This window comes from Sylvia atricapilla, chromosome 6 (genome assembly GCF_009819655.1).
Source record: "Sylvia atricapilla isolate bSylAtr1 chromosome 6, bSylAtr1.pri, whole genome shotgun sequence".
NCBI classification, from domain to species: Eukaryota; Metazoa; Chordata; class Aves; order Passeriformes; family Sylviidae; genus Sylvia; species Sylvia atricapilla.
Window position 1 is genome coordinate 5,999,691 of NC_089145.1, and position 18,635 is coordinate 6,018,325.

Genomic DNA, 18,635 nt, shown 5'->3' on the forward strand with positions numbered 1-18,635 from the left:
TCTCAGCTCCGGAGCCTGGAGCACCTCCTGCCCTCCTCCTGCTCTGAGCTGGATGTCTGCAGCGCTGTTCCCCTCACAGATTCTCACCCTGCTCTTCTCTGGCTGCAATTACTTCTGCACAACACCTTTTTCTCCCTCTTGAATCTGTTATCAGAGGCATTACTCCCATCGCTGGTTGGCTTGGCCTTGGCCAGCACAGGGTCTCTCATGGATCCAGCTGGGATTGGCTCTGCCAGACACAGAGGAAGCTTCCAGGAGCTTCTCAAAGAAGCCATGTCTATAACCCTCCCCCACTAAACCCTGGCCACACAACCCAATACAAGTTGTCTCCAGTAAAAAGTGAACATCATCAGCTACACGTTAGAATTAATTCCCATTCTCAGTAGGCAACAATGCACTGGTAACATTGGAGTTAAATGTTGGTAAGAGTCGAACTAGAGGCATCAGATTGAACAGACACAGTGAAAATTTCTGGATAGTAAAAGGAAAATAGGAGAGACCTGTAACAATCTGCAGTCAACATTAGCAGGCAGGAAATAAAATGCAATTTGTACACATGCTGTAAATGCCATTGCTAGGAAAGATAAGTGTCTGAAAGAGGGTTAACAACATTAACAGTAACAACACCGGAGATGTGTGTAAATATTGTATTTTTGTGCTAGTATTTTTTATTTGAATGAAAGCAAATGTCTCGTCTTTCTTCTGTGATTGTCCAGAAAGAGAAGCCAGTAACTTCCAGAGGAAACAAAGACAGAAGAAGTCTTCAAATACACAACAAATTCTTGAACTTCTGTTCAGAATTCATCCACTCCCTCTGGCTGGAATGGGAAGTGGAAGTGCCCAACTGTGAGGGAAGGCAAATTGCAGCTGGGGTTTTCCATCCTATCTACCAGCAGCACCCATTAAAGTAAGTTATATATTTAAATTAGTACCATATAACCACAATGGAAGTACCAATAATTAGTACCATAAATGCACAATGAACAATGCGGCATCTTTACCTCCAAGTGAATCAACTCCCAAGTTGTGGAAAACAAATGTGGAGAATGTGCCCTTTCTAGCAGACATTTCCCACTAGCACAATGTAAGACTATTTTAACAGAAGCCTCACTGGGCCTAAGCTCTCCTCTTGTTGCAGTTAAGAATGTTGTTTGCCCAGAACTGCAGAAATGCATTTCTAGTTTTCCCTATTGATAGTGAACCTTTCAAATCACGGTTTAAAAAAGAAATGGGAACAGACAAACATTAAATGAAAAGGAAGAAAAGGGCCTCAGGCAACGGAACAAGCCCATCCTTTTTTATTGCTCCACAGCACTGAACAAATTTAAAAGATCAGTTAAATAATGAAGTAAAAAAATCACATTCTTGCAAATCATAGGTGGGATGTGGGTAACTCTCTGTGGTGGTTTAGAATGGATTGTGATTGACAGGTTGGCTGATGAATGGGAGTGTTTCTACGTCTCTGGAAACAGCCTTAAATTACAGCCTTAAATTACAACCTGACTCAGTCTCTTTCCTTTTCTGGTCATCGAGAAGGTAACCATCACCTCGTGGACGGGGTTGGGCTGGTCCCCCAGGGCCAGAGCTGCCAGGCCTCGAGGGGGGCCCTGCCTGTGGGACAGTGGGTGAGGCTGGCCGTGTCCCCTCTGTCCCCTCCTGGCCCCTCCCATGGGGAGAGGAGGAGGAGGAGTGCAGAGCAGCAGTCTGGCCCTGCGCCAGGACCACGGTGGCCCTGCTCTGGGCCTTGGTTGGCAGAGCTGCTGGGCTGAAGGAGGAGAGACTTTTAAGAACTTTTCTCCGGAGCCCCAGGGAGCTGATCCAAGTTTGAGTCACTTGAGGTCTGACCAGGGGTGGAGGAGATTTCGTCTATCAATGTTCCTGAGCCTGCGCTCTCCCTTCCTTTCCCCCGACCATCATCTGTGGCCTTGAGTCTGCTGAAGAAGAAAAACTCTAAGCAAGGACTTTAACCCTTTTCTCTCCTCCGTGAAAGACATTTGAAATGTACAGAGAAAGAGCACTGAGGAAAAGTCAGTGAAAGAATTGAGAAAAACTATTTTGAAGATGGGATAGAGGAAGTGGACATTTTTTACCAGACTTCTCTAGATGTGAATTATGGAGAAATGGACTGTTTTTGTAATATCCTAATGTTGCTTGGGGGAATGCAAGTTCTAGTCAAAGGGTTGTGTGTATTGATATACATGGGTTTTAATTAAGAATTTTGATTAGAATATGTCCCCGGCTCCTGGGAAAGAATAAGGAGGTTTCTATTTCTTTTGAGAGAAAAGTGAATTTAGAAATGGAAGAGAATCCCTGTTTTGTACAAGAAAAGCATTCTTAAAATAATACCCCAAACATGTGGAAGCCCATGAACAGCATGGAAAACTGTTATATGGGTGAGACTGCACAGAATCTGCAAAAATTCTGGGTGGTTGTAGACTCTATGAAAGCCACTAAATTTTTTTTTTTCTTGTGGCGTGTTCTCATAACCCTAGAGAGGCTCCTCTCCCAAGGTGATGTAGGATCGTGTTTAAATAGTGGCAACTGATTGAAAATCATAGTTTTCTCTCTGTGGTGCGTGAGAAAGTGAACAGTTGAGGGAGGGAAGGAGGAAAGTGTTTGAATGTCTAAGCACGTCTCATTTTTTTTTTTGTTTCCTCTTTTTTTCTTTAGTGTGTATTACTAAAAATCTATCTGTTTTTACTTTTAAGTTGTGCCTGTTTTGCCTTTTTCTCCCAAAGTCCTATCTCCCAGCTGAGAAACGAAATTTGACAAATGTCAAACCACGACACACTCTAACTGAGCTCAGGAGATACTGGTTTTGTACTTCATTCTGTATTTGCATTCATTCAAACAGAACAAGAAGCTGAACTCTAAATTCAATCCCACTAACATGAAGATTACCTATCTACTTCAAGACAGACAAGCTTCCAATACCTTGCCAAGTTAGACCTTCTGGCCACTCAAAACACTGGACCAGTCTACAAAGCCAGGGCCAGGTAAATAAAAAACATGTAGTATAAGAACTGAATCAATTATCATGACAAAATTACAAGTTTACTTCAGAGTAAGGTTTTTCACCCTCAACAGCACATGCCAGAACTGTTAAAATTTTACACATTCAGCTGAATGTTACTCAACAGTCATATCCAAATTATCAGAAGCAAACAAAAGACTACCTTGGGTTTATTTATGATTATCCAAATATTTTAAATTACTGGCAATTAACTCACAAAGTTGAAGAAAATCCTTAATAAATGATCCCTTAGCCAAACTACAGTTTAAGTATATTGGGACTAAAACAGGGAGTCAATTAAAAAAATTGATTACAATGGTCAGCTCAAGAACTGCTAAGCAGGTCTTCTCTGCTCATTATCACAGTATAATCCAGTTTTGAACATTCTGTTTGGCAAATTAGTTACCAGAGTTAAACAAGACAGGAAGTCAGTCCACATCTTCAACAACAGAAATTCCTTCCTTTTTTTGTAGCTTGGACACCTGCAAGTAAAAAGGAAACCACTTCAGTAGCAAAAATAGGCTTGTTTTTCCATCAACATCTGCTACTGGTTGTGAAAGAGACACACAAGATCAGGTTTTTATGAAGTGTATAAACTTTTTGGTTTGACCAAATGCAGCTAATTTTGTGGTGTGACACTGGAAAAAGCAGAAGACAGCCTGCAGATATCTCATCCTTACAGGTAGATGTGCCACCCTTCTTCTGAGCTGTATCACAGTTCCTTCAAATTATGCCCGCTGTTAAAGTCCCAGTGAAGACTTTGGCAGCTGGAAGTGCATCATTTGCGCTCTGACCACAGATCCTTTACTTGAGACACAGCTCCAAGACAGAAGCTACAGACAGCACTGCCAGACTTCCTAGGGTTGTTCTAAACCCCCTCAGCCAGGTAGAGCTGAATGACATGAAGACTCCAAGAGCAAGTCTGGCAATTCCCAGCAAATGCTATGATCTCAAATTCCTTTTACCCCTGTTCCTTCTGCAGCAATACGAAGGGGATTTTGCACTAAACTGAGTGGATAAAACTAAACTGGCTTGACTACACTACAGACATCCAAAGTAGAAAAGTACTTCCTGCAAATCCAACAGATTTCTCTATCATCGGCACTCCAAATTGTTTCCATTCACAAGTGAGCTTGAGCTGTAACATGACTCCCCTACAGGAAAACCTGGCATTACCTAACTAAAAGTGAGTTTTATGTCAAGTTTATGCCATATTTTCACAGTCCTGTTACTATGCCAGATAAACCTTAAGTGCAGATTGAGTCCCAGGAGCAGAATCATCAGTGGGACACTGTCCTAGAGAGTGATTCTCTTCAGAATTACAACTGTGCTGAACACCTACAATAAGACAAAACTCTTCCTGTATTCCTTTTCTTGAATAGGGCAGATTTGACTCAAGCCACTGCAAGTTATTATTTTCCAGTCTTGCAAAGAGCTGCAGGAGTTATCAGTTCAGGTTACTCTTATGTACACAACAAAATCTTTCCCAAACTTGTCTCCCAGTTTCCAGGAATAAGTTGCAATGGCCACTACCCTTGCAGAGCATAACTGCTATTACATACAAATCTAGTTAGAGAGTGTTACAGTATCCTGCATCATTAAAAGATCTTAATCACATTTACGGTAAGCATAAAATAATTACATTTTGGTCCAGACCCTACAAAAACATTTTTCCTGACTCCCACTGAGGCCAAAAGAACTTTTGTCCTGGACTTCAGTGGGAAAAAGTCAAATCCCCCACCATACATACTTTACAATAAAGAACTGCACATGGTAGCTTTTATCCCAGGTTTCATGGTAGTAAAATACTATTACAACATGTCTGGCATTGCACAGATGAAGGAATTAACATTTTATTACATGTATAAACATATTCTTAAAAGCAACTGGAGTGTAAAATCTCTGGCAGAAAAACCCTCAAGGTGCTGAAATTCTTCCCCCCAGCACTTCTGCCATAAAAGAGGCATTAAAATAAGTTTGAAGGGGTGGCTAAAAACTATCAAAAGTTAAGCATGGTTCCAATAATCGCCTGAGTCCTTCCCCATCTCAGTGCTCAAACTGAGCATGGCACCATTTATCCTGCTGTGTTTGAGCAAACATGTATTTGTGAGTCAATTAACTTGAGATTCAAAAAGGAATTGCTGCAGAAGCAGGTGGGAGAAGCACTCACAGTGAATTGCTGCCTCATACACTGGCTTTCCCCATGCTGATGTAGGTCAAGTCTTAATTCTGCAATTAAGCAGATCCCTTCAGACAGGTCCTGAGCTGAAACCAAAATACAAAATCTTTTTTCCATTAGCACAGGACTTCATGAGTCTGGGTACAGCTACTACTTTCTGTTCTCAATATATGCATTCTTTTATTTTTTTCTTGGGGTTGGTTTGTTTTTTGTTTGTTTGCTTTTTGTTTGTTTTTTTTATAGCAGTATAACAAAAAGAACCTAAACAGCTTACACTGAAATCAGAGGATTTAGCCTCACAGTTACGTGAAAAGAACAATCACAATTATTTCCGTAATAACCGCTACCCTAAATGTTAGTTGCCTTTTGCTGGAGATTCACTGGAACCAGACTTGACCCACTTTGAGTAATTTAAATACAAAATCATCCCAGAAGCAGAGGGCATTTACCTGTTTGTCTATACACCTGAACTGCCAGGACCATGAGGTGTTGTAGAGAAAGGGCCTCAGGTCAAACCGGTTGTCATCTGGACTGTAGTTTTCAGCGTGGTAGGACGGAGTGAGGGTGGTCATTTTGTGCCTGTTGACCGAATACATCCTGAAGAAATGCTTAACCTTGGATGCCACCTGGTGTACAAAGAATGTAGCTTTAAATCAGATTAAATTTCTTAGTATTTTAATTAAAAAATTTAGAGAAATACAGTATTTTGGAGACTGTTTTCTACCTTTACACAGTCTAGATATTTTTTCAAAACAAGAGCCCTTTTTTTCTCAGAACACATAACCCAAGGTTTCAAGAGTAGTTGGTCATCTATTTCAGAGAACAATTTTCCCCGAGGTATACTTCTGAAGTAATTGTTTTCAAATTACCCAATTAACAACTGTTTTAACAATTTAGCACAAGACAACAAGCTCAATTTAAGTGATGCAGACCAGCTTTTCTAGCATATTCTGCTGCAGCTGTAGAATAATCTCTAAACACAAAATAATGAACCTATTTCTTTCAGTTAAAAGAAACCTGACCTTTCTCCAAATATACTCTATTTTGACAAAAGCATTAAACTATTTGATTTCTTTTTTTCCTTTTTTTGTATATTACCTCTCTTGGAGTACAAATTTCCTTCCACATATTAATCAGCTTACAGAACATACTGTATGGTCCAGCCTTTGCAATTTTCCTTAATTTCCCATAGATTGAGAGCTCTGCATATGTCATCCCCATATCTGCCTGAAAACACACACACACACACACAAAGTCACTGAAAATCTTAACTATGTCATTTTTAATGAATACTTTCATGGAGCAATTAAAATAATCCAGTTAAGTCACAGAAACACCAAAATGAAATTCTCAGCGTCAAAAAGACAGAGTATCATTATGAGCAGAAATAAAAAAACCCACTGGAATCTCTCTGAACTGGGAGACTGGAGGCCACAGAGGTAGTTTTATCAGTCCTCTCCTTTCCAGAGGGACAACAAAGAGAAGAAGGATGTGGGGAGAAGAGGGGTTTGCCACCAGTCATTTTCATAGCAGTAAGGCCCTGCCTTTCTTTTGGTATTTAAAAAACCCTTAAAATAAACTGCATTTTACAACACTCATCCTTCTAGGTGTTCAAAAATCTAAAATAATTAAAAAATGTTAATTTGCTGTTTTGGAAACTATTGTCAACACAGCTAAGGCAGGTGTTGGAAACTGATGTTTTGTTGGCAGCTTTAAGACTGTTTGTAACATGCTTGTCAATAAGCATGGTTACATATAAGAGTAAACAACAGTTTTGGGACAAACCCCAGATTTTGCGGTAAGGCTTATCAGAGCATTTTACAGGCACTGCCCGTTGTTACCTCATCAGTTTGAGCCACTTGTCCATCCACCAGGGGCTCCAACTCCGCAGTGGGTGGAGCTGACATGATACTGCAAGGGAGAGGGAAAAGGAAAAACATGGATTCTATGCAGTCATAGGAGAGTTGGTTTGTTAAAACAGCACTTCATCCCAAAAATGAAGCACCTGGCTCAGACAGTTCCTCCAGTGGAATTGAATCACTGCTCACCTCCTGAGGGCTGTGAGCTGGAAGTTCTCAATGCAGTACTGAATGAAGTTCTTCAAATCAGTCTTGCTGATGCCACCAATGGGGTTGATATCAGCACTGGAGCAGTCGTACTTGGTCAAGTAACCACGGAGACTGAGCAAAAGAGGAAATTTATACAGCAACAGTTAATAATAATGTAACTGCAGAATAATATATAATCCTTGACACTATGGAGAATTTATATGTAGCACGAAGAAAGGGATAAACAGACTGCAGATTAGTAACATATTTATACCTAAAGCGCAAACATGTTTAACTGCAACAGGGCTATCCTAAAGCCCTGAAATTTCCAGAAGATGATCCTTTAAACAATCATAAAGCACTGCAAAACTGTCCATGCTGAGGCAATATATGCAAAACAATTAAAATACTGTGCTGATCAATTAAAATAATAAATCTCAAAACACCCACACAACCAGCACAGAGTATTCTCACAGTTTTAGAGGTTACCACTCCCACAGTCTTAAAAGGATTGCTCTAATCTTCGAATACTCTGCTCTAATAACTGTACTCCAGATTTTAAAGTCTGTTTTTTCAGCTCAAAGTTCACATCTTAATTGCTAATACAGTAATTGAAAATTCAACAAGTTGGGAAGTTAGGCTAGTGAATGCACTGATAAGCTCTACTGAAAACAGCATTTTATGGGAGAGCTATAGCAATACTTTGGCTAAACCTCTGAAAAATACACAATTTCCTATTCAGGCTGATTTAACTATTTTCATTACTTTCATTCTTACCAGTGTATTCTTAGGCTGTTACCTCTTCTGAATAATAATCTATAGTGGGATTTGGCAGAGTTGCTAGGAAATGACAGTGACCTGTTCCACCTGGGTTTGCATTTCTAATTTTCACCAACCTTTCATCCACATTGGCTGAACCCAGCACCAGCAGTCCTCCTGGCATCCCATTAGCCCACAGTGTCAGCTGAGCAAACAGGTAAGCAAGGACCATTCTTATTCTAGCCTGCAAAGCAAAATGAAAAGGAAAGCAAACTTTACATAACAGAGTGATTTCTTCCCAGTCGGTTTAATTAATCAATCGTCTGAACAAACTCATGAAGAAAAAATGCGGGCAGGGTAAGCGTGGCTAAAGAAAGATGTCTTGTGGAGAAATTGCTGAACACGCTCAGAAAATCCAGGTTCAGTATCTGCTACTGACACAGACTAAGTTTCTCCTGGCCAACTGCAAACTGGGGAGTAGTTGCCATTTGCTACCTCTAATAGCACTAGAAAGGATCCATGATAGATGAAGTATGCAGATAAACCATAGCCTTTCATAGAGTAAATTAATCCCTCTAGTCTAATAGAAAACATTTGTAAAAAGTTCACTTTGCTTTTGTCCCCATTCTGAAACTCAGCTCTTTTCTAAGGATGGCAGTAATGCCAAACCAACCTGGGATCCAGCCTCCAGCTGCAATTGTGGGTGATGTTAAGCAAATACCCACACTCCTCTGCGACTTAAGCCTCTCCTGTTGCCAAACAGTGGATAAAGGATTCAATGTTTGCTTCCAGAGCAAACAGTTGGATTTCTCCAGTAACAGAGAAAGATCAAGTCCTCAAATTAACAAAAGCTATCAAACAGGATAACCAACACTCAGAACTAAAGCAGAGTTGCTAGTTAGGTTGGAAAACCACCAAAAATCAAACCAAAAGAAGAAAAAGAGTGTGAGCTGATTCAGCCCACAGGACACACACCTGCACATTCTGGAGTGCCAGGCTCTCTCTGCTGCTCCCTCCATGGACAGAAAACCGGGGAGTTCGACCTGTCACCACACTGAAGATCCCCACAACAGCTTTCACAGCCATATCAATGTTCAGGTTGATGTGGTAGCTGAGAAGAATTCAAGCACAAGTGACTCAACCAGCACAATCTGACTATATTAAAAAAAAAAAACAACCCCAAAAATCCACCCATCAAATGAGGTTTTAAAGCTGCTGAAATCTCATTTGGTATGAAGAAATTTAGGAAAAAATAACACTTTTCAGAGTCTGTTTTCAAAATTCCGTGTCCTTTGCCAAATCCTTCTGGATTTACCTCACTTTAACACTTCAAAAATAATATCTGTAACTTTCCTACTTAACCCACCTCCTATTCCTCTCTTATTTTTTCCCATTTTCCTGCTTGAACGTTTTATATGTTAAGTCTTTGCCAGAACATGATGTTTTTCTCCCAGCACTTCTAGGCTTGTACCTGCCTATTTGCTCAGCCAGCAGTTTAGCCCTGTTGCAGGTATCCTGGGAGGAGTTCTCACTAGCCATGTAGCACGTGGTGAAGATACGCTTGCAGAATTCCCGAGGATCCTCAGGGAAGTAGGTCTCATCGTTCACAATCCTGCGTGCATCAGCCAGCACATCTGCATCTGAGGACAGAGCAAGAAAAACAGAACAAGAGTGGAAATTTATTGTGCTCCTCCATTTGCAGGAAATGCACATACCTTGTACTCTAATTCAACTTTACATGACAAATAAGATGACTACATTTAACTCTCCCCAAAAAAATTCAACTATCAAATAAAAGAATTACTGATTTTGCTCCTGATTTTGAGCACAGAAATATCATATCCTTTTGATCTACTAAAGAATTTTCATAGAAAACATGATGTACAAAGACTTAGGTAAAAGCACGAACTCTACTTAAAGCCAGTTTTAGAACTTAAACCATTCCTAACCATGCTTTGTAGTGCTGGTTTTAATAGAAGGGGTAAATTTTCAAAATAATCTGAAGACTACATCAGCCAACATTTGAACCATAGTCTAGACAGAAACTAGTCTGAGTTCCACATCCAATTCTTAACCCCAAACCAAAAACCATTATGCCAATTCAGAGGATTTGAATCTGGACACGCATTTTTGCTGGAATTTCTGAAGAGATACAAAGGACTCCATTAGAACAAGAAGAAAAGGGTCTGCCATTAATAAGCTCTTGCAGCTACTGCACTCAGCTAATATTTACTTGTCCATAACCATTAGTAAACACAGCTGGCAAGACACACAGATCTACTTACTGCCATTTTTGACTGCCAGGCAAACCTGGTGACACATGGAATACACTATGCAAGCTGTAGCAGAGCTGTCAATTCCACCACTCAGAGGTAGGAGAAATCCTGCCTTGAAAACAGAGCAAGGACGAGAGGTTCCACATAGCAAAATTAGAAAAAAATGCAGATTATATCACTCAGAAACACACTCCTGTAGAAGAATGACAGGTGCATTGCTCAAGGCTGTTTATATTCTACTGGGGAAAAACAGAACCACCCAGAGCAAATCCTCTGAAACTCTCATCAACTGGATAATCAAACAAGAAGTCAGTGTAAAAAACCCTTTGGCTAGAAAAAATTCCAGTTGTCTTCACCCCCTAATAAGACAGAAAAGCTAATAATGAGGATTACATTGTTCATATATACTTTATTATTACACTGAATGACTACTTCATGTCACTCTGCTGCACTCAAGAAAAAACAATTCCTAAAGGAAAGGTGCACAGAGCATACTGAATGAGCTACCTCCAAGCACAAACTTTGTACCTTGGACTAACATCAGTTTGGGTTCCCAGCAGCCCAGGAAAACAATTTGGATTGTGCCTGTGGCACAAAAGAAGCTACGTATGCCAAGGAAAAAACAAACCAAGTTGTCCTTACCTGTTTGCTGCGCCTTAAATAGTCCCAGAGCCAACATGCAGGTCCAAGGCTGAAATTACAGAACATCATAGTTCTAAGCAGGTTTTAACACCTAAACAAGTGAACATATTTACTGTGTTCTTCCAGTGAGACACTTCCTTTACTTAAATCTAAACAACATCATGTTTATCTCTTTCTTTGAGTTTCAGTTGTGGGTTTTTTTTTAAAAATTGAAATGATTTTCAAGCCATAGATTCAGCATTTGATTACCTGATCTCCTCCTCAGGACTGTGGTGTCTCCATTGGATTGGCATACAAGTAGGAACAGCTACATCATCAGGACACGACAGAGCAAAGTTCACTCTCACCCTGGGATAAGGATTCACTTTACTTGCCTAAGCAATAGTACAGAAGAATTCAGAAGACACCAATTTTACCAACGTAGCATATACCTATAAAACATCAGTTCTTTAAGATACTGTGAAAATCAAGACATGCAAATACTTTTTACATCCAATAGCTATTAAAACTTGGCACAGTTTACAAATGCAAAGAATTCTTACCGCCAAGTTACGAGATGAGATCTCTGCTCTGTAACTTCGAACATCCTCCAGGTCCAGAGTGGCAACCAGCACCTCCTATGGAAAGGCTTTCAACATTAGATCACTCTACACAAACAGATGAACAATGCTTGGCAAAAAATTCAGCATCAGCTCTGGCAAAGGAAAAGGCAAGAAATGTTTCTGGGGAAAGATATTGGTCTGGCACATAATGTGAGGAAACCTAGATGACAGATCTACTTTTTCCTGAAATCAAAGTGAAACCTTGTGTCCACAAAACTGGGGTCATAATTAGAACATTGCAGTCTTTGACCTTTCTTCCTTTAGATAAGAGAATCTCAATTAACAGGGTCTCTCCTCCTCATGGTGATTGCATACAAAAATGTTTTCATTAAGTTCTTCCACTGTGACAGTTCTTCCTTCCTCACAAAAGCATCTGACCAGGAAAACACTCGGATCTAGTTGAACAGCATAATTTAAATACACTCTTTTTAGTCTAGAGATGTGGACCTAGAGTCTGGAATGTCTGGGAAGTGTTGTGCCTAAGTGCCCTAGCAGCTATGGGGGGAAAACATTACCACATCATCGAGTGAAAACTGGGATCCTTGTGCAACTGTTTCTCCATTCATGGAAATCATGGCACAGCCATCGTAATACAGACGATCACCATCACAGCCTTTCTGGTTTGCTAAAATATATATTCCACCATTCTGCCAGGGAAACAAACATGCAGGAAAGGAAAAAAAAAACAAAAAACAAAAAACAAAAAACAAAACAAAAAAAAAAAACTGTTCAGAATATAGCACCTGACAGGATGTTAAAAATCAAAATGTTATTTCTCCATTCCTGCCATTCTTACAAACTTCCTCTCCCTTTACATTGTGAATGATTTATGGCTGGGATTCTCTCTTGACAGGAGTCTCCACTAGTAACAAGAGTCATTCCCTCAAGCCAAACAGAGAGAGCTGCACTTCTAAATTGAAATTCTGAGTTCAAATTGAGGTTGGGAAAAGCAGGAAGGTGATGACAGAAGCTGTGTTTGGATATCAGAGGAGAGAGCAGACACTGTTAAATATAAGCAAAGCACATTAAATTACAATGCCAAAGGAGCTTTTTCACAGTGTAATGTACACTCATCACTTTATTTTTGTCTCCGTGACTGTTAGATAGGATTACAGTCCAAATACCTAATGCCTTCTCATTTTTAAAACAAACAGAACTTCCCAAGCAGAAAACTGCACACCTTTGCTGTGGCAGAATTCACCAGATCCACTCGGGTGTGAGCTTTCCGCAGCACGTGGTGACTCCCAGAAGAGTTGGTGAAAATTTCCACACCATCAAGTCCCATCTCAATGTGAGGGCTGTCAAAGCAGAAGGCACAAAAATAAATCACTACTGTGCTGTGAAAACTGCAGATATCATTAAAAATCACTGCCAAACAGAAACATCTATGTCACTGTCAGTTTTCTGCATGCCTTAGCTCAAACAAGGATAGGGCTTTCAAAAATATCTGTATTCTTGCATTGCCCAACTCTTCTGTCAAAAACCAGCAGTGGCTGCAGAGGTCAGGAGAGCGTTTGCTCATTCTGTTCTAAATGAAATCCCTTCTACTCCACAGAAGGCCACATCTCAAAGAAAGAGAGAATAACATAATCATGGCCTGCAAGGACAACACAGATAAACACTGCAAAGTCAGTTGTCCCATTTTCCTTGTCTCTTAGCAAATCCAAAAACAACCACAAGGTTCTGTTTTACTGCTTTTTTGCTTTTTCCAAAGTCGTAAGAAAGAAATACTGGGAAAAAAAATTACATCTTTGATACACCACACCTTCTGCAGTTACAAGGAAATTAATGTAACTGGGAGATTTGGAAAAACATCAGGAGTTACCTAGAGTAATTTGTTTCCTTAGGTCACTCTTTTCACTCTGCTTCATTTTGGCATTTCTCCCCTACCTTCTGTTTTGAATTGATTTAGCTTAGGCACCTACATTTCTTTGCCATCCTGCACCTAGGCTAGTAAGGTCTTTCCCATGATGTATTTATTACTCCTAATTACATTTTATCTTACTGGCCCTTTCTGAAAGATAAATTACAAAGAAGAATAATAAGCAGATCTTTTCAAACATTTATTTCACACAGCTCCAGGGCATGTTTTAGTTTACTTTTTATTTCCTCTCCTCCTTTACCTGTTTGGTGCCCAGAGTTCCTCACATATTTCTGCCCCTAGGCAAGTATCTTTGGTTGCTAGCACTGCATCACCAAAAGGAGCAGTTTCCTGAGGAAAAACAAGAACATTCTTACACACATGCAGTATAACAAGCTATTCAATTCAAAAACCTAACTACAAATCTTAAGAAAATAAAAAAATTGAATGCTCACTTATGTGAAATTGGTGACATAATATCAATCACATTATTTCATTTTATACCAAAAGTATATATATAAAAAAAGAGTAAAAAAAAATCTGAAATGCAAATTTCTGGACTGACTGAAATTTTTGTTTCAATTTCAGTAGTATTCAGATCCAGTGCTTTGCTTAAGGACAGGAATTAAACAGTCGACAAAACAGAGACCGTCTGTTACTACCAATCACATTCATGCTTTAGCTGGAACTAACAAATTTTAGATCCTTCTGAACTAAGCAGGTTTAAACGATTTTTAATTTATTTTTTTTAACCTAAAAACACATACTCAATTCTAGTCTCAAGCACAGATAAACTCAGTACCAAAATTGTGCAAAATATGGCAATCAATATTCTGTATGTACAAATAGCTGAGGCAGATTTAAAATTTACTTCCTTTGCTGCAACATACTAACATAAAAATGTTAAGTTATGCTCTCATTTAATGTAACTTAGAACCACCACTGCAACATATGAATCTACAACATGACTGGCAGAAGAATTTTGGGGACTACAGTTCTTAATTGCTGAATCTGGAAGATGTTAAAGTTAAAAAAAACCCCACCTTACCTGTCCAGTCACTTCCTGAATGATCCTGGGTAGAACATACTCCTCCACATGCCTAAATCAAGTTTATAGATTGTTAATACATCAGGTTCTCATCTCACCTTCTAACATTGCTTTTTAAAAAAAAAAAAAAAAAAAAAAAAAAAAAAAAAAAAAACCCCAAAACATATTGAAGTTATAAGGGCTGTGTGCATTTAAAAAATGAAAAAATACCTTCACGTTCTCTGTGGAATTAATCAGAAATGCTAACATTTCAAGGTAGCAACACCTATGCTTCAGAAAGGCATGGTAAGCAATGGCTAGAAAGCAGGCCTAACAAAGAACACAGCATGCAAGTCAGATGCCAGCTGCAAGTTTCTCTTTTTGCAGGGTTACCACATGAGCAATGCAGGACCAGCTGGGGCTCACAGGGACGACCAGAAGTGCTTAACTGAGACCCTCAAGTTGGAAACATTTCAAGTGCAAGATGAGTGCACAGCATCAGAGATGAGTGCCAGGCATGTTCTGCAGCATCATAAGGTAGGCAGCTTTTATTCTCTGCAGTTGTTGAAGTTCTGACAGAGCTCATGCACTTCAATGTTTGCCCATTCAGTACTGAGATGCAGCAATCCAGCAGATAAACACAGCCCCTTCCAGTCCTGAGCTGGGTGTTCTTAGAAAGCACACACCAGAAAAATGACACTCTACAACTGGTTGTAGGATCAAGCAGCCCCACTTTTTCTTGCAGCTCAGCAGCTCAAGAGTTTGACTGCTCAATAAGCTTCCTAACCAAGCTGCAACCACATCACTTGGCTGACTCTCTCTTGCTATTTTCCCTGCAGCAGCCAGTGATGATTTGCTGTAAATACTTCAACCCTCTTGCTGTGGCTGCTAACAGCAAGCTGTGTTTTTTAACACCATTGTAACAGTTGCCAGCATACCTTGCTTTGCTCCATGGAGTGAACCATCTAAGTTCCCTGTAGTTTCCTGCATTTGCCAGTGATATTTTTGGTCTGATCAGAAGAATCTTCCTTAAATCATAAAACAAACCAGAAAAGCTATATATGAACACTGATTAAGATCAACTTCTTTTTTTCTTTTATACTGTAACATTTTTTTAAAGTTTCTGTTTGCAGACTCAAGCGGTTTTTCTGAACTTTTTCAGAAAGCAGTGGGAATTCAGTTTCCACAAATCAGAAAAGAAGAAACAGGTCATGGAAAACCTTAGCTGTCCCTCTCAAAATTTAGCAAATAAGAAGATAAATCCATCACTCTACACAGCACTGAAGAATCTCGCTTGAAGGCCAAACTGGTGTCTGAAAAAATGAGTTACAACACATCAAGAACTACTTACTTATTTAAAAAGATCACTCGACAATTGTAGCGAACATTTTTGTGCAGAATGGGCCTGTGAAAATAAGAAAGAAAATTAGCAGTGACTATACTCACCTAATGAAATTATAAAAAGCTACAGAATCTACTTAACTGCATTAAAACTACTCATAAGACCTCACTAGAGGGAATCAAGAAAAACAATATATCAAGGTTTAGCTTCTATTTTTTTTTAGTTAAAGTAGTTGTTTGAAAAAATCAGAGTTACTGACTGTGCTGTCAATCTCAGATATATCAACTACCTACCTGAGCTTTAGGAACATGCGCAGACCAGAAGATTCCCCATGCCTGGGCCAGGTTACTTAATCAAACATGACCTCTCATGGTAATGCCAACCCAGTCCAAAATCAAACTGGCTTTACATATTTATTTCAATACTAACACATTCATTTTACAGATACAATTTATCACCCTTCGGCGTCAGCACAAGGCTTACAATGCCTTCAATGATTTTCACATACACTTTGGTTGCTTTAAGATGTCTGTCAGTGAAAGCAGCCCCCACATTCCCACAAGACAGTCAATTTATAAAGCCCTTTGAGTTACACCTCACACAAAGTCTGAGCCGTGGCAATAAGGAGCAGACATTAAGGTTTCCAATATATAACTGTAATTATCCTATTTCTCTCTTGAAGGGCTCAGCCACCAGCAATCTTTGGAAGGATTATCTTTCAGCAAGTGTTCTGCACGTTGCAGTCCTGGTCATGAAAATTAAAAGGGGAAAAGTAGCGCAGTTCCTAAGATATGTTTGAAAGTTCGGTGCAAAGCCCTTGCTATCCACAGTATGGCACAAGCAGCATTCCCTAAGGACTTACCCCTTTATCACAGGTACACAAAAAAAACCCAACTTACATTCCCACATCACAGATAATATCTTGAGTAGCTGGAGACTCCAAGAGCTTTTCCAGAACTTGAAACGAATGCAAGAGTGTGTCTGACTCATAATAGTGATCCGAGCAGCCATAACCACTGTGCACAGAAACAAGCAGAGATCAAAACTTCAGCCAGATCAGCACCAGAGCCAAAGAACCAAAACTATTTCAGAAAGGAACATTTCACCCACAGAGGTAATTTACAGAGGAAATGAAGAAGCAGTGCTGTCAACATCACCCCTACTAACAGCATTTAAAACTCTGTGGCGTTTTGTATCACCCCGTGATGCTCCAAGAACAGCAGCCTGGGCACAGGCAGAAATCAAAGCACTACAGTTCCCCTGAAGGAAAACTCACTGAAACGGGTCAAAAATTACCGCTACCAGTCAGGTTTCCAAGACAAGAGAGCCAATCCTGTGCTCACTGCAGTGCTCTTCTCTGCACCGACAGCCGCAAGCTGTAAGTACGGCTCTGTGCACTGCAGCACCGCGGGGCCGATGCCTTTCCTGACTGCTCTTCCACAGTTAACTGGAACCGCACCAAACCCACCGCGAGCAAAGCGCCCTTACCAGATTTCCAGCTCTGGCCCAAGACGGTACCGAGCTCCTTTGCTCTTGGCGATGTCGATACCTGGAAGAGTGTTGGGAGCGCAGTGCGTGACACAGGCACGGGCTGCGCTGCCCCGCCTGCGGGGGGAACGAAGGAAGGAAGACGCGGGACAGACGTCCTGATGGCCGGGGGCAGGCAGCCATCTCGGCACTCACTTCTGAAAATCCTCTCCAGGTTGCCCTCAAAGTCCAGAGCCCACTGATTGAGGGCGCAGGTGGCCACCGTCACTGCCCGGCCCATGGCGGCCCGCCGCCTTCCCCGCTGCTTCCGGGGCGGCACCGGGCCGGGGCTCCTCCGGGGTTCCTCCTCCGGCCGCTCCTCCCGGCTCCTCCTCCGGCCGCTGCTCCCGGCCCTGCTCCGGCCGCTGCTCTCGGTTCCTCCTCCGGCCCCGGCAGCAGCACCTGCACCGTCAGCGCTTCGAGCACCGGCTGCACCCACACCCGGTGTCCGCCCGCGCCGTGTGCACACACACCCTTACGCGCTTTCCGCAGTTTTATCTCCCCAGAGCCTTGAATAACGGGGATGCAGCCTCGTAGCCCTGGAGCTTCTTTTAGGAGGTGTCCCTCAGACTGAGTTCAGAGTGTGAGTGCTGCAGGTGACTGGAACAGGGTGTTCTGTGTGTTGCATCATCCCGACAGCTCTCAGGGTGCTGACCCCAGAGAGGACTCTTCAAAGTCCAATCGCCTCTCTTACGTCCCTCATCAAATGTTCGGCTGCTGTTCTTTCTGTACTAGAGTCAGAATCATTTAGGTTGGAAAAGACCTGTAAGATCACTAAGTCCAACCACTCATCCAGCGCTGCCAAGCCCACTACTGAAGCATGTCCCCAAGTGCCACATATACACGGCTTTTACTTCCAGCAGTGGTGACTCCACCGCCGCCCTGGGCAGTCTGTTCCAATGCCTGCCAACCATTTCCATGAAGAAACTTTCTAATATCCGATCTAAACAAAGCTTGGCACAACTTGAGGCCATTTCCTCTTCTCCTGTTGCTTGTCACTTGGGAAAAGAGCCTACAGGCGACAGCCTCCCTTCAGGGAGATGTAGAGTGTAAGAAGATCCGCTCCTTGATCCTCCTTTCCTCAAGGATGAGACCTCCCTCCCCATCTCGCTCTCCCCCCAGATCCTGCCCCAGATCCATTCCCTTCTCTGGACACAATCCAGCAACTCAATGTCTTGAATTAAGGTGCCCAAAACTGAGCCGAGGATTCAAGGTGCGACCTCAGCGGTGCCCAGAACAGGGGGACGGTCACTGCCTTGGTCCTGCTGGCCACACTATTGCTGACACAGACCAGGATGCCATTGTCTTTCTTGGCCATCTGGGCACACCTGGGCTTGTGGTCAGCAGCTCTCGGCCAAC

The 18,635-nt window shown here is 41.3% G+C and overlaps 1 protein-coding gene across 3 annotated transcripts; it reads right to left on the bottom strand.

The window, feature by feature from the left end:
* Nucleotides 1-3,032: 3,032 nt before the first annotated feature.
* NADSYN1 (NAD synthetase 1) lies at nt 3,033-17,531 on the bottom strand. Of its 3 annotated transcripts, none has more exons than XM_066320530.1 (21): nt 17,433-17,531; nt 17,238-17,298; nt 16,649-16,765; nt 15,759-15,812; nt 15,346-15,435; nt 14,429-14,480; nt 13,643-13,731; nt 12,700-12,817; nt 12,035-12,166; nt 11,460-11,534; nt 11,167-11,291; nt 10,918-10,966; nt 10,285-10,387; nt 9,471-9,639; nt 8,975-9,110; nt 8,137-8,243; nt 7,241-7,372; nt 7,034-7,103; nt 6,291-6,419; nt 5,642-5,818; nt 3,033-3,495 (listed from the first exon to the last, which is right to left on the bottom strand). In XM_066320530.1, the coding sequence occupies exons 1-21, from the start codon at nt 17,515-17,517 to the stop codon at nt 3,442-3,444; spliced, it is 2,124 nt and encodes a 707-aa protein (XP_066176627.1). In that variant the 5' UTR covers nt 17,518-17,531; the 3' UTR covers nt 3,033-3,441. The 3 variants fall into 3 exon arrangements, with proteins under 3 accessions (XP_066176627.1, XP_066176628.1, XP_066176625.1); XM_066320531.1 differs by lacking the exon at nt 3,033-3,495 and adding an exon at nt 4,739-5,242; XM_066320528.1 differs by lacking the exon at nt 3,033-3,495 and having other exon boundaries at nt 5,377-5,818.
* Between the last annotated feature and the right edge of the window lie 1,104 nt (nt 17,532-18,635).

What these genes read in the sequence shown, in the direction of transcription:
- NADSYN1 (XM_066320528.1), bottom strand. Translation starts at nt 17,517, where the DNA reads ATGGGCCGGGCAGTGACGGTGGCCACCTGCGCCCTCAATCAGTGGGCT. An exon ending in CCTGGCAGTCAAAAATGGCA is followed by an intron (nt 9,640 to 10,284) that starts GTAAGTAGATCT and finishes CTCTGTCCTCAG; the next exon opens with ATGCAGATGTGCTGGCTGAT. An exon ending in CAGCTCACAGCCCTCAGGAG is followed by an intron (nt 7,104 to 7,240) that starts GTGAGCAGTGAT and finishes TCTCCCTTGCAG; the next exon opens with TATCATGTCAGCTCCACCCA.